The 14,507-nt window shown below is 40.9% G+C and overlaps 1 protein-coding gene across 2 annotated transcripts in view; it reads right to left on the bottom strand.

Annotated features, from left to right (window-relative positions):
• The window catches only part of LOC134534779 (uncharacterized), a 113,285-nt gene that overhangs the window by 35,026 nt on the left and 63,752 nt on the right, over positions 1-14,507 (bottom strand). The window contains exons 1-2 of one of the 2 annotated variants that reach the window (XM_063373358.1): positions 11,544-11,691; positions 386-480 (exon numbers count right to left, since the gene is read on the bottom strand). In XM_063373358.1, the coding sequence (XP_063229428.1) occupies positions 386-467 (82 nt within the window). In that variant the 5' untranslated portion in view covers positions 468-480; positions 11,544-11,691. Of the gene's footprint in view, positions 1-385; positions 481-11,543; positions 11,692-14,507 lie in introns of those variants that run through there. The other variant, XM_063373357.1, reaches the window with a different exon arrangement.

Genomic DNA, 14,507 nt, shown 5'->3' on the forward strand with positions numbered 1-14,507 from the left:
TAGTTTTACCTATAGTTAGGGACACCTGTATTTCGCGAATACATTTCGTGTCAAGGTATTTCACAAAATACCTTAGCTTTTCTCCTGTGGTTATTGGCTGAGGTCGGTGAGAGGTGTCGTCCCGCTCTTGACGGGGGCCGATGAGAATGTGGTCACCGTAACTGCTGCACACGTCACAATTTGACACGACTCTTAGAAAAAAGCTACAGTGTTTTTTGAAATACCTTGACATGAAATGAAATCGCGAAATACATATAGATAGTAAATAGGGAAATGAATTTATATTACAAAAGCCCAACAGCCATGCAACATCTACTCAGTTTTAGTTTTAGGTTAGGTTGGGAAAGAAAGAGGAGTGGTGTGTAGTGTCCGGCGAGGCACCTACCGGCGGCCTGAGGAACCTGGATGACCGCCAGCAGCAGCAGCGTCGCGGTCCAGCGCGCGGCGGGGCTCTGGGTCGCCGTCATGGCTCGTGGTGTCCTGAAACAGCGGCGAGCCTCGCTGTCAGCACGAGTGTCGGTCGCCATCTCCAGGGGTTGGCACTTGGCAGCAGAGACCGGCAGTGGCGTAGCTAGGATTTGTGTATGGGGGGTGTCATGAAGCATGCCGCCCCCCCCTCCCCCCGTATTAAAGCGAGGGGGCCGGGGGTTCTCCCCCGGGAAAATTTGGATTTTTAGGTGTAAAATAGTGCTATTTTTTAAAAGTTTTCGGTACATAAATTTAAATATTGTAATAGTAAAAATTTTATTAGTTATTAATATGAAATTTGTTCGAGTGATGAATAAGCAATTTAAATAAAGATTTGGTGCTAGGGGGGAGGGGTTTGAACCCCTAAACCCCCCCCCCCCCTTCTCTGACTACGTCCCTGGAGACCGGAAAAATTCGCGGATTCATTTCGTGATAGGCTGAAATTCGAACACGTGTGTATAATTCTGCTGGTTCTGCCATTGGATCGCGGTTTTTAACTGGAGCTCTCTGATGGGCCAATGAAAAAGACTATCGGCCAAAGAAGCGTCGAATCACAAGCTACCCAGTGGGAGACGACTCACAATTTTAGTAACCAATGAACACGCGTGTTTACTTTGAGAAGTGCAGAGGATATAATGGAGGCTATCCTAGAGGTCATTTTGAATCCGCGAATTTTTCCGGTCCCTAGTTGGCAGCTACCCGCTGGCTGTAACAACGCTTTGGAACCTCGCCGCATTTTTTTCCACGTGACGTTTAATCGTCAAATACCTTGGATGTGACTCCACGGTGAAATTGTTTCGAAGGGGTATCAATTGGGGGGAAAAAAACCTTTACATGTTCGAAATGCTTGAAAACATTAACCGCCAACGCGTTGTTACGCCAGCCGCTCTTCGCTCTTGCCAACCCCGAAGAAAAGCAACTGAAATGGCGTCCGTTACACATCCATGTAGAATATTTACCATACCGCATTCTTCACCTGCTGCTGTATTAGAGCAGTTCGGGCGTATATGCATAGTTTGTGCCCCTATAAATATTATTATCCAGTTTAACAGTTAATTTTTTTCTCTTATAAATACATTTAATACAAACAAGACATATAATTTTTACAACAGTAAAATATTCAAATCGATCACATAACATGAAAATTATGGCACTCTACTTATTTTTTCCACCTTTGTTTCGTAAGTTACTAATGGTGTACATGTATTTTTTTGAAACTTTGTTATAAACCTGTTATGATAGTTGTTTCTTTATACCATTTAGTTATTTTAAACCTATAAAAATATAAAAGTCAAAATTATTTTACGTATTTTTTTTTTAAATTTCCTAAGTGATGGATAGAGACCTGCAAAATTCGCGGATTCATTGACCTCTAGGATAGACTCCACAGTCCTTTAAATACTCGCGGAAATGACACCTGTTCATTGGCTACTGACGCGTGAGACGTCTCAACTAGGCTGTCCGTAATTCGGCACTTTCTTGGTTTAGTGTTTCCCATTGGCTCACAGTTCCCGGATAAAATGTGGGCCAATCGCAGAAGCGGTACGAAGGTATAGTTGTTTTGATGCTAGCCTCTCGCGAAATGAATCCGCGAATTTTGCATGTCTCTAGTGATGGAAATACTGCCCATATTGTTGAAATCTTTAAAAGTTAATGCTATGGGTTTGTGAAATCTGGTTCGCGCCGAACCGCCACAGATAGCAGCACCGTGCACCGGAGAGTTATGATGTTAGAGAAGTCGAGGGGGGTGGGGTTCGGACACGGCCCGAGTGGCAGTCCCACGGCTGGCCCCGAGACTCGCCCCTGGAAGGAGGTCGCGCGGCCGGACCGTTACCCCCGCGACACAGATGGCGGGAAGCAGGGCGTCCGAGCGCCCCCTGCCTACCCCCTGCCCGTGGCCGCCTCGCATTGCCCGCTGCATGCCTTACGTGAGAGGCGCGCACGTGCGATACAGCAGAGGGTCGTTACCACAACGCCGAAATACCACAACGCCGAACGTACAATAACGCCGAATGCCAAATTGACCGCAACGCCGACAGCTAGAAAACTGCTGTGTAACACAATGCCGAAATACAGTAACGCCCAAAATTTTGCTGCGGGGAGAGGGGGCCACAGGAGCTAAATGAAAAAACAACTGAATGAATTTGTGTGCTAACCTTACCTAACCTAACCTTTGTGGCAGTCCTGCAATGACATTTTTCGGGGTTAATGTATTTCGGCGTTGTGGTAATTCGGCGTTGTGGTACACAGCAGTTTTCTAGCTGTCGGCGTTGTAGTCAATTTTTCATTCGGCGTTATGGTTTTCGGCGCTGTGGTGCGTACCCTACAGCAGACACAGGCCGAATCCGCGTACTTTGTGCCTGTCCCCGGGAGTGATTGCACACTGTTACTGTACTCTTTACAAAATATTCAATTGGATACCAGTTGCCAAGAAATGGTTTAGAACACTAACAAGAGTAATCTATCTTTATTTTTTACACATGTGCAATACGTTTTTCGAGATAATACTGGCGTGTACTACTGGCTCGCTGTAGGAAAGGTTTCGATGGAGATTAAAAACTGACGAAAACTACGTAGCTTCTACTGCGCAGCTTAGGTTCCCCCCTTCCTTCCTTCTTTGCGACAGAGAGGGGAGTGACGGAAATTCTCCGTCGCTAAGAAGGGAGGGGGGAACCTAAGCTGCACAGTAGAAGCTAGTTTTTGTCAGTTTTTAATCTCCATCAAAACCTTTCCTACAGCGAGCTAGTTGTAACTTTATATTTTAAGTTTCATTCAAGCATTTTTTTTTAACCGTGGAAAAGATAGTAGAATATTCAGCGATTGGACTATTGGAGAAATGAGACAACAAAAAAAAGTATTTATAAATGCCTGAGAAAGAATCCGAACCATAGTATCTACTACTGCGAACACTTTAATTGCAGTGTTACAGTATTTTCATGCACATGAAAAATTTACAAATATTTGTAGCTTTACATGAATATTTCTGTTCCATTTACAAAAGACAAAAATTTATAGTGCACGAGGGCTGTCCGAACTGGAAATGAAGAGTGCAAGTATGCAAGTAAAAGAATCAATGCCCTTATCGCGTACTTCGAGCTAAAGAAACGCTACCATTAAAAATTTTGACGTGACAACGTCTAATAAATCGATGAACGCCGGCTGCACGCACGAAAAAGTGTCCCGTTACGCACATTGTCACGTTACGCTCATTGTACGCTTGCGCAGCATCTATCTCTCTTCCACTCGATTGGAACAACCATTGATTTTACTTTTTCGAGGCACATTAAACTTGAAACACTCCCATTCGTTTCCTACTTTTCCTATCATCGTCCTATCCTTAACAGAATAACACAGATTGGAAGAAGTTAAATAGCAAACATGTATAAAAGTTATAGTTAAAATAATCTCTTCGTTAAAGTAATAAACATATTTGAATTAATGAGTGCAAATAAAAGTAAATTTATCAATTAAATTGATTGTAGATTTCATTTCACTCCTTCTTTGTATCCACACAAAATAGTGATAATTCAATAAAAATGATTCGATTTTATTCATAAAAGTATGCAATCATTTCATCAATGTTTTTGTTATGACGTTGTCATGTTAAACTATCGTCCGTAAACCGACTTTACAGACAACCAATTTTTTTTGTATATTACGTTTGATATATCATTTAAAAAATTTAAAAAAACCTGTAAAAACACTTTTTTATTTAGTTGATATTGTTAGGAACGTGAGCGACCAGGCTCGGAGCTGGCTGGCGGCTCTGCGCGGCAACTGTCGTCACGTGCCGAGTCACCAATCAGCCAACCATCCCCCCCACCTTTATTTACTTATTTTTTTCTTCAAGTTCAAGTTTTTAGTGTGACAGTTTTATTGACTTTGACAAATTGGTGAATAATTCAAACGTTTACAAACGTTTTTGAACCCAGAACCCCTCGTACTGTAAAGCCGTTGAGCATCCGACTACGCTACGGAGGTAGGCTGCCATCACGACTATTGGGAATCGCTAGGGATAATTTTAAGCCAACTTTCTTACGTTTTTTTTTAAACTTGGGATTACTCTTTACTACGACTATTTTTAGTTTACCAAATATATTCCAGAAGGTAGTTTCACTATACTACATTTTCATTTTGCACACCAATACGTTTGGTATGTACCCTAATATTTACAAAAGTAACTATTAACGGGGTTATGTTGCTACACGTGGGTCCGCCATATTTGTGTCACATTTTCGTCAGTCGACTTCCGTTACATTTTCACGAAATTTCTCCTACCAAATGCCGTATACCGAGAGATAAATTGTTTACACATCAAAAGAAAAGATATTATGGATCTGCTGGACTTCGGTTACTAATATACTGGGTAAATGAAGACTGATACCGTCAGTTTGCATCATCTATAGTTTGTTAAGATAATCTCTGCTGTAAATATGTGATTGTAAATCACTCGAGGCGCTGAACCGATATGCGGTCGTATTGTCGCTTCAATTACACTTTAAGCAGTGAGAATAATGTTGTCCCCAGTTTTACTCCCAGTACGCCTGTATATTTTTACTATACGCAACTGTGATCGTAAAATGAAGGGTCTTAAACCTCTTGGTTTAGGTTGAGCCCAGGTAAAATCTGTATAGACAAGGAAAAATCCTACGTACAGTAACGCGAGGTGCAATATGGCATGTATCAAGAGCCCCGCCTACCCGGGCACATACACGTAGTGAGCAGAGCTTCAGGAAAAAACCACGCGATTATAAAACTGCTCAAGATATCCGAGTGGTGCCTGTTTACGAAAAGCATTTAAGAATACGCGGATCAGTAGTTATTTTTCCGCATTTCATTTTAAACTGTATTTTAAGGGGAGTGAAAATAGCTAAAACGCGTATTTTCAGAGTAGTTTTTTTTTTAGACATGAAATACCCGGTACAGATTCTCGAAACCACTCAGAGAACTTGCATAACATTTTTATCTTCATTTTTCCGCCTTATAATGCTATGTTTACAGATCAGATCTCAAAGTGTTCCCATGCACGACGAGAAGACTGCGCGCCTGTTCAGAGGCGACATCGCGCTAGAAGCACCAGCGAGCGTCGTACTTACCATTCCGCCTCACCAACACAAACACACCACCGACTAGGCGGTTATCTCACATTAAGGGCGGTATTCCAAGACGTTCGGGTAAAAGTAGCGAATAAGCACTGCGTTGTTGGGATACAACCGTAACCTAACTCGCGGCCCGTATTCCAGAACGTGTCCAAACCGATTCCCGGTAAGGAAACAAATCGGGAACCGTTGGTGCCCAGCGCGAGGCTACAAATTGGTTTCAACGCATTCTAGCGGACGTTTCGCAACCATCGATACAATTCTTACGGCAAAAAATACCAGAGTTGGCAGCACCATTGCACAAATATAGAACCGCTTTTCTAATTTTCTCAAGTACTTCATAAGATGTGATTGTTTCTTGTTATGACCATTAAAATGTACCTACAGAATGCATTACAGGATAGTTTCGCTATAATAAAGTTTAATTTGGCACACCAACACGCTTAGTACGTCCCCCGATGACCATAAATGTGACCAGGGGCGCAACAACAGGGGGGCAAGGGTATTTTGCCCCCCCCCCCCCCTCTGAAACCTTGAAGTGGAGGCAAACGGGGGCAAAGAAAGTGCTGTGATAATAGATAATAAAACTGCTTAAAAAGTACCATTTTCCACCTTTAAATACAAATTTTCCTGGGGGAGGACCCCCGGACCCCCCGCTTCAATAGGGGGGATCGATAATTCTTTATAAAAAGGTATATTGCCCCCCTTTAGAAATTTAGTTCTTGCGCCCCTGAATGTGACTGTATACGAGTTAACGGCGCCAGACGCGGGTCCGCCACCTGGACGAAACACGCAGGAAAAGTGAGCTCTGCGTATGCGCGGAATTTGGGCAACAGAACGGCAACGGTTGGAAGAACCAAAATACGTTCCCTGAAAAGTAAGGGACTGGCCGTGCACTAGGAACACGGTAGGGGAACAGGATTGGCGTATTCAACTCCTGTTTGTTGGAACACCGGCGCGAGGCTCGTTATCCGGACCACTCCCCCCCCCCCCCCCCCCCCCTCGCGATCCTGGCCGCGGACCCAAGCAGGTCGCTCCTGCGACCCTTGGCTCGTGGCCGCCCGGCGCGTGCGCGGGGCCGTGGGAACACTCCCCGACACGGCGTCCCCGGAGACAACGTTGCCAAGTCCCTTCCCCCCCTCGGCCGTCTTGCCCAGAAGGCCGGGTGGAATGCTTGTCGACGTGGCAAAGCTGCATTGCCAAGTTTTTCACTACCGTTTTGCGGAAATGAAATAAAGAAAAGAAAAAAAACGACGGGCACCCCAGCCAGCAGGTGTAGGTCACGAAAAATAATATTTCGGAAGCTAATCAAAGGGAAGTTAAAATATTTTTTATGAATTATAAACACAGATAAATTACAAACTTGTCTCTAAAATGTGTAAATGGGGTTAACTTGGTTTTGTTAAATAATTATTCATACATCTGAACTTATGTAAGTAAAAGGTAAGAAACTAGGTATGACTAACCAAGAACGTACTCATTTGTGGGAAGGGGGAGGATAGAACCACTTTGCTTTCAAATTCGTTCCATTTTTTGGTGGTAAAAAAATATATATTAGCTAAGCCCGTTCTACAATGGCACATAAACGGAGACGGATCTCACGGAACAGAGTTTCTATCGTGATGGAGACGGACCCATACGGGTTAGCTCAGCAATGCTAGCTCTTCCGTTTACGTTGTTCATTACGACCAATGGAAGCTGAGAAATTGGCTGCGGTGGTTGCCATGATTTTGTATGTTCTAAATAAGTTAAAAGTTTCAAGTACAAGAATATCTAGTTTTTTTATTATTAAGTTATCGTATTTATTTATTTCTTATGTGAATTCTGCTCGTAATATGATTTCAAGTATAATATATATATATTTTTAAAAAATTAAATTAATATCTCGATACCTTGAAATGCAATCTCATTGGTCGCCATTTGTTGCGTTTCCGTGCATTATGGAAGCAGCAGACGCGACAGTGAAATTTTCCGTGAGATCCGTCTCCGTTTACGTGCCATTGTAGAACCGGCCTAGCTAAAAATTTGTGTTTTTTTTACCACCAACAAATGGCACGAATTTGAAAGCAAAGTGGTTCCATCCTCCCCCTCACCCCCCCCCCCCCTCCCCAAATGCGTACTGCGTACGCTCTTGGTTAGTCATACCTAGTTTGTTACCTTTTACTTACATAAGTTCAGATGTATGAATAATTATTTAACAAAACCAAGTTAACCCCATTTACACATTTTAGAGAGAAGTTTGTAATTTTTCTGTGTTTACAATTCATAAAAAGATATTTTAACTTCCGTTTGATTAGCTTCCGAAATATTATTTTTCGTTTAAAAATCAAAATTGCTTTTTTGTTTCACTCTCCAGGGGATAAAATTTCGAAAACAAATGTAAAAATCGCATTATGTTACTCTTCGCTCAGTTTAGCCCCCGCTTAGCAGATCCGAAAATGCAAGTAAACTTACTCAGTTTACATCCCTTAGGGGCAGGATTTCAGAAAATGGTAAAAAGGAGTTGTTAAACTTTTTTTACGTTTAATATTTGTACCCAATATCTTAATTTTTATTTTATAAGCTTCAGAACTATGATTAGTGATTGTAAAACCATATTTACCATATTTTTACCCCGTGTTTAATTTAGCCAAACTTTAAATTAAAAAGGCTGCATCGTCATCTGTTCAATAGTTTTCAAGTGATGTATGAACAAACACAGAAAAAAAGATTCAGACAAAAAATTTTGAAAACTATATATTTGAATTTCTAATAACGCAAGTTATATATAATATATATATGCAATGTGAAGATGTATCACCCCGAAAAGTTGTATTATTAGTATAGATTAGTAGGATGCAACATATATTTAGACTGCCAAATAATGTCACCTCTCGGAATCCTATAAACTACTTATAGCACAAGATAATTTGGGAAAAATAAATAAGCGGGGTTCCTATTTGTTTCCCTGACAGGTAAAAATATTTCCGAGTATTTCGAAGCAGATAGAGCAGATACAAAATAGTTTACTTTTTATTGTGCTGTTATTGCAGACATTCACTAAGATTTCATCAATTTCCTCAGTGATGAACAACATCAGAAACAGCTCCTTATGTAATTGCGCTTTTCAAGTACACCGTGTGAATGTAATAATCTGAGGCTGTCAGGACCAGATTAGAAGTGTACAGGTGCACCATTAACACTGATTATGCACCTCGATGTCACCACTCCTGATATACTGAAATTGAACTGCAAACAAAAAGAGGCCTAATTAGTACCAGACCAATAACACTTCAATTAAATATTTGACCATTAAAATAATACCACTCCTTAGCTATCTGTTTCTTCCTACATAACGCGAAAAATACAGAACGGATTTTTCTTTTTGTCAGTTAGATTTTTAGGCTATGTATCATTACAAATTTCTACCCCTAAGGGAATAAAAAAGAATACCCAAGGACCAGAGACCCACAAACTCTCTCGGTGACACTGGGTGAAAAAAAACCAGTTATGATGGTTGGTACGACAACGTATCACAAAGCAAAACTAGCATGCGACAGTTTGCCTTCCGCAGTATGAAGCCTGAATTAAGAGACAACAAACTACACAGTCCTGAATTAAGCACGGTCCCCCTACCCTAATCGAACCCAAGACTTTCTATCTGTCGCCAAGCCACCTGACCACTTCATAATATAAGCTCGGACAATGCGGTTATACGACATATTGCATAGCACGTTGTTTACGTTAATTTATGTTGTAGTTATTGAAGAACAATATTTTGTTCAGAGTATAGCAAGATGTCGAGTTTGGCTAGCTGGTTCTCTGTTGCAGCATGTTCTGAGGGAATCAGTTCAGCACACGTGTAATCGCACGTGAACGTACCCACCAGATGCGAGCAAGGACATTAACCTGAACTATCCACTCTCTCTATAAGGCCAGTTCTACGATGGCACGGAAACGGAGACAGATCACATAAGCGGAGACGAGTCTTCCGGAAAATCTCGCTGTCGCGTCTGCTGCTTCCACAATACAAGGAAACGTAAGATATGGCAACCAGTGAGAATAAATGTCAAGGTTACAAAATATTAATTTAATTTTAAAAAAATAATAAAATGCTTCTAGATAATAGTACTGGCAGTGATTTCATATATAATAAAAAATAAACGACAAAGTAATAAAAGAACACTAGATATTCTTGTGCTTGAAACAATTTTTTGACCTGACAACGTCTAATAAATCGATGAACGCCGGCTACACGCACGAAAAAGTGTCCCGTAACGCACATTGTCCCGTTACGCTCATTGTACGCTTGCGCTGCATATATCTCTCTTCCACTCGATTTGAACAACCATCGATTTGACTTTTTCGAGGCACATTAAACTTGAAACACACCCATTCGTTTCCTACTTTTCCTATCATCGTCCTATCCCTAACAGAATAACACAGATTGGAAGAAGTTAAATAGCAAACATGTATACAAGTTATAGTTAAAATAATCTCTTCGTTAAAGTAATAGACATATTTGAATTAATGAGTGCAAATAGAAGTAAATTTATCAATTAAATTGTAAATTTCATTTCACTCCTTTGTATCCATACAAAATAGTAATAAATCAATAAATATGATTCAATTTTATTCATAAAAGTATGCAATCATTTCATCAATGTTTTGTTATGACGTTGTCACGTTAAACTATCGTCCGTAAACCGACTTTACAGACAACCAATTTTTTTAAAACTTATTTAGAACCTAAACGAACTTGGCTACCACAGTAGCCAAGTTCTCAGCTTCTGTTGGTCGCACGGATCCAACGTAAACGGAAGAGCTAACTTCTGTACGGGTCCGTCTCCGTCTGCGTGCTGTGGTAGAAACTCTGTTACGGGAGATCCGTTTCCGTGTCACTGTAGAAAAGCCCTCGGAGAAGCAAGTGCGTGTGACCTCTGTACCAGTACGCCAAGCCTCCTACAGCAGGGGATTAAAATGAAAATAAAAGTTTTCTGACAACAATATGTTATACCTAAATCTAAAAATGTTTGCTATAATAACCTGTATTATGTTGTATTATCACCATTCTTGCGTGACAGGTTAATCAGCCAAAACGCTTAGAACATTACCTCTTACTCAAACTCACTAAATTATTTAGAAAAAAAAACTCTGGAAAGGTACTGCTGAGAATCGAATTAAAATCCTTCGAAACACGGAAAAATTATGAACTAGATTCACTGGGTTGGTATACAAAATTTTATGTAAAATGCGGCCGAGTTACTGTTCTATCAGCATCGAAGTCTCCAAATTTATTTTATTGCTTCTATCTTACAGCAAAAATTAAATAAATATCACTGATTTCCGATTTTAAAATGTGTGCTTTAATTATAAGTAGCCATACGTATCCCGGTCATTTGAGAGGTTGAGTTAGCGCTAAATATTGTTTATATAGTCTGGGTCATGAAACTTGTCTTTAATTTTACTAAATTCATAAGTAGTACCAGTGGTACCCATTTCTCATATGTCACTTTCAAAACATTTAACGATATTTGTTTATAATCTATGACAACCACATGGTGTTGTTTAACTTAAAAACCACAGTTGACAACAGAAACAACAGTGGCAGAAGGAAACGAAGGGCATTCATTGGTATTGGTCTGGTTTCGAAATCTGTCAAATTTGAGACAGTTACGTGACTGATACTATAACATCGAAATGTGAATGCCCCTATCCCCTTTTTAAAGCCCATACTAGAGTTTACTGAGCTGGTGAATTGAAAAAAACAACCGCCGAGGAACATCCCAACACTCCAGATGGGTTGAACTCGACTTGGAAAAGAGAGGACGGAAGTTCATTTTTCCGCTGAGAAACAAAACATTTTCCGTCAGCTCAAGCAACGCGGCAAATATGAAGTTAGATTGAGTCCGTTGTTCGTAGCCTACAGAGACGGCGGCTTCAGGGATGCGATGCGCACGTCGCTCGAAGCCGCGGAGACAGCCGAGGGCTTGTTACCTGCTGCGTCCTGGGTCGGCGGTGCTGCGGTAAGGGCAGCGGATATCTCGAGCCGGTCGCAAGCAGAGCACTGAAGAGTCGCGCGTGTAACACCGCCTTCGCCGCGCCGCCGACTGGCCGCTCGCCTCCTTGTGCCGTTAACCCTGACTGCGGCGACGCTGGAGTCGCTCCCCCCCTCTCCCCCCCCCCCCCCTCATGGACTACACCTGCCCCTCCGCGCGGTGACGTCACGCCGCAAGGTCAGCCAGATGCCGCCACTCGCCGCTTCCCGCTCCGTGCACCCCTCAGCTTCCATCGCAGTCGGTGCGCTACTTGGCAGGCGTCGCTCGCTCCCCACGCGGCGCAGGGCGCAGTTACACGGACTTTTCAACCAAGAATGTGAACTTGGACTTTCAGTACTCGCCGGAGATGTGTTCTCATGTTGCAAATACACTTATAATACGAAACGCATCAGACACGAAATTTAACGTAGAATTCTTTAAAATAACGCCGAACGTGATTAATACACGCAAAAACTCTGTTTTCAACTGTATCTCTGGACGCGAATCACACGAAGTTTCCGCAACCGCCGCTAGAATTCGTTGCCGGAGCAGCTACGTCGACTATTGAATCATTTGATTAGCAGACCGTAATTTTAAACTAATGAAACGGCTCCGGTAAAAAGCGAAAAAGAATTTAAAAAAAAAACTAAATCTCTGTTTTGGACCTGATTTTCAGCAAGGAATTCTATTAAAATACTGCCAGTATGGTTAAAATTAACTAAAAACTTAATACTGTAAGGTTTGCCATTTCTTTGTGAACTTTAGTTCGCGTCTCCGTCACAGATGGAACCACTGTGGTTGTTACACATTTTCGTTCCTAGACTTCCATCGCATTCACGAAAATACTTCCACCGAATGCCGTATACCTAGAACTAAGATGTTACAAAGTGTTCTCCAGAGTTACGGAGAGCTGAATATTCGTAGTAACTACGCCACACTCCGACTTAAAAGAAAGCGCTCTTCCACAAATAATTTTGGAGCGGTAGCCTCTCTCGAGCCAGGATTGTATTATCTAATTTTTAGGGTATTTTAATGTTTACGTAAATTCTTAAATTCATGTGTTAATCTTTTCTTTCATCTAAAGTTGTATTAAACTATTTGAGTATTTCAGTATAGGATACCATAAATTTATAAATGTTCCAAACCCAGTCTCTGTCATGCATCCTTTCCTTGTAAGATAGCCCCTCCCAAAAAAGTATTCCTGGAGTCGTCCCTACTTCAGAGTTCTGTTTTATCTACGGTAGAATCTCGATTATCCGTTACCCGATTACCAGGGCATTCGGTTCACCAGGTTCTCAATTAATAATTAAACTTTTTGTGGGGGAGGGGGGGGGGGAATACCAAGCCCACGAAATGTAATTCATCAGGGAAGGGACAAGAAAAGAGTAAAACTAAAAACTACGTATTAAAAGTAGATATCATAGATAGGCTTCAACAAGACATTCCTTCCACATCTCAGAATAATTGATTCGGGTTATAATGAAGACGACGATGTACTTGAAAGACCCGGAGGAAAAACAGAAATAAGGAAGGTTTTTTTTCCAAAAGTAAAAAGCAAAAATTTGTAACAGACTACATATTTCCAAAATTGTTTGTTTTTCAAGGCAAGTTATTCGTTAAATTGCATGTACCTATACATACAAAATTGTAAATTCGCTCTAGTCAATTATGAATTTCATGGGTACTTTAGATACATAAAAAAAATAATTCAAACACAAAAGGTATGAGCGTGAGGAAACCGTCATATCGTCTTACAAAGGGAAGACAGCCTTTGCCAAATGCTTGCTGTAAGCGGAAAAGTGTACATATATGTACACTGCTGTTACTGGGAAAACAATTAATTAATCATAGTGATACGAATACAAAAGCCAGAATTCGGCGTAGGTTCGACTAAAAGCTAGTTACCTGGGACTAAGGTAGTCTACAATTAAACCCTTGGGCAGCATATAAATTTAGTGTGCGCAGGGATGTATGTCGGGGAAGAGGGTGGGGGATATATCCGATTTCCTAAAAAAAAAATTAATCCATCATTTCCACCAACAAATGGAATTGAATTTGTAAGCCTACAGCGGAAAAGTGATTCTATTCCCCCTCCCCTCCAAATTCCTGAAATGAAATCCTGCGTACGCTCGTGCGTGTGCAATCTTTGCCATGTCAGTAATTGAACTCAAAATAAGAGCGAAACCCCATCCTCCTTTCCCATCTTGCTAGCAATACAAAATTTTGGCAATCACGAAATTTAACGCTAGTAATTTGCTGATGCGTTGTTGAAATCTTTGCTTAACCGTACTCAATTCATGATGGCATTTTTAAGTTCTTCCTTGCGAGTTCCTTTCAAGCTATTAAATACACTTCTAGTATTAGCCTACGGTTTGTTTTGCTTTCAAATCGCTAACCATGGTGTTTTTAGGTGTACACGTGTAGGAAGTTGAATGATGTTGTTAGCGTAGCCAATATGAAGAAAACAGAGAAACCCATTACATTGACCAAACTAATGTTAATAGAGATAAAATGAACATTTCATGTCTCTGGAAAATAATTTGCGTGATGCGTTGAATGCTTGTTTCATAGAGACTGTAATTTAAAATTTTATTTAAGTATCAAAAAACTACACAGTAATCTATACTTATGTCGTAGAATAATACGGTTTCTCAACGAGAGAGAGATAGATAGATAGAGAGAGAGAGAGAGAGAGAGAGACTCTATTAACCTGCTCATGTCTTGACATAATATAAACGTTTGGAGTATTTTGGTTTATAAATACCAAAACATGAACGCAGCTCTGAAAGACTATATAAATTGCCTTCTACCACAACCACAAACGAAAATGCTTCACTGACATGGCGAAACAAGGAGCTAATTTGATGTACGATTGCTTCCTTTCCGTTACACCGAATCTAGTCGGCTTTTTATTTACCAGTTT

This window comes from Bacillus rossius, chromosome 8 (genome assembly GCF_032445375.1).
Source record: "Bacillus rossius redtenbacheri isolate Brsri chromosome 8, Brsri_v3, whole genome shotgun sequence".
Lineage (NCBI taxonomy): Eukaryota > Metazoa > Arthropoda > Insecta > Phasmatodea > Bacillidae > Bacillus > Bacillus rossius.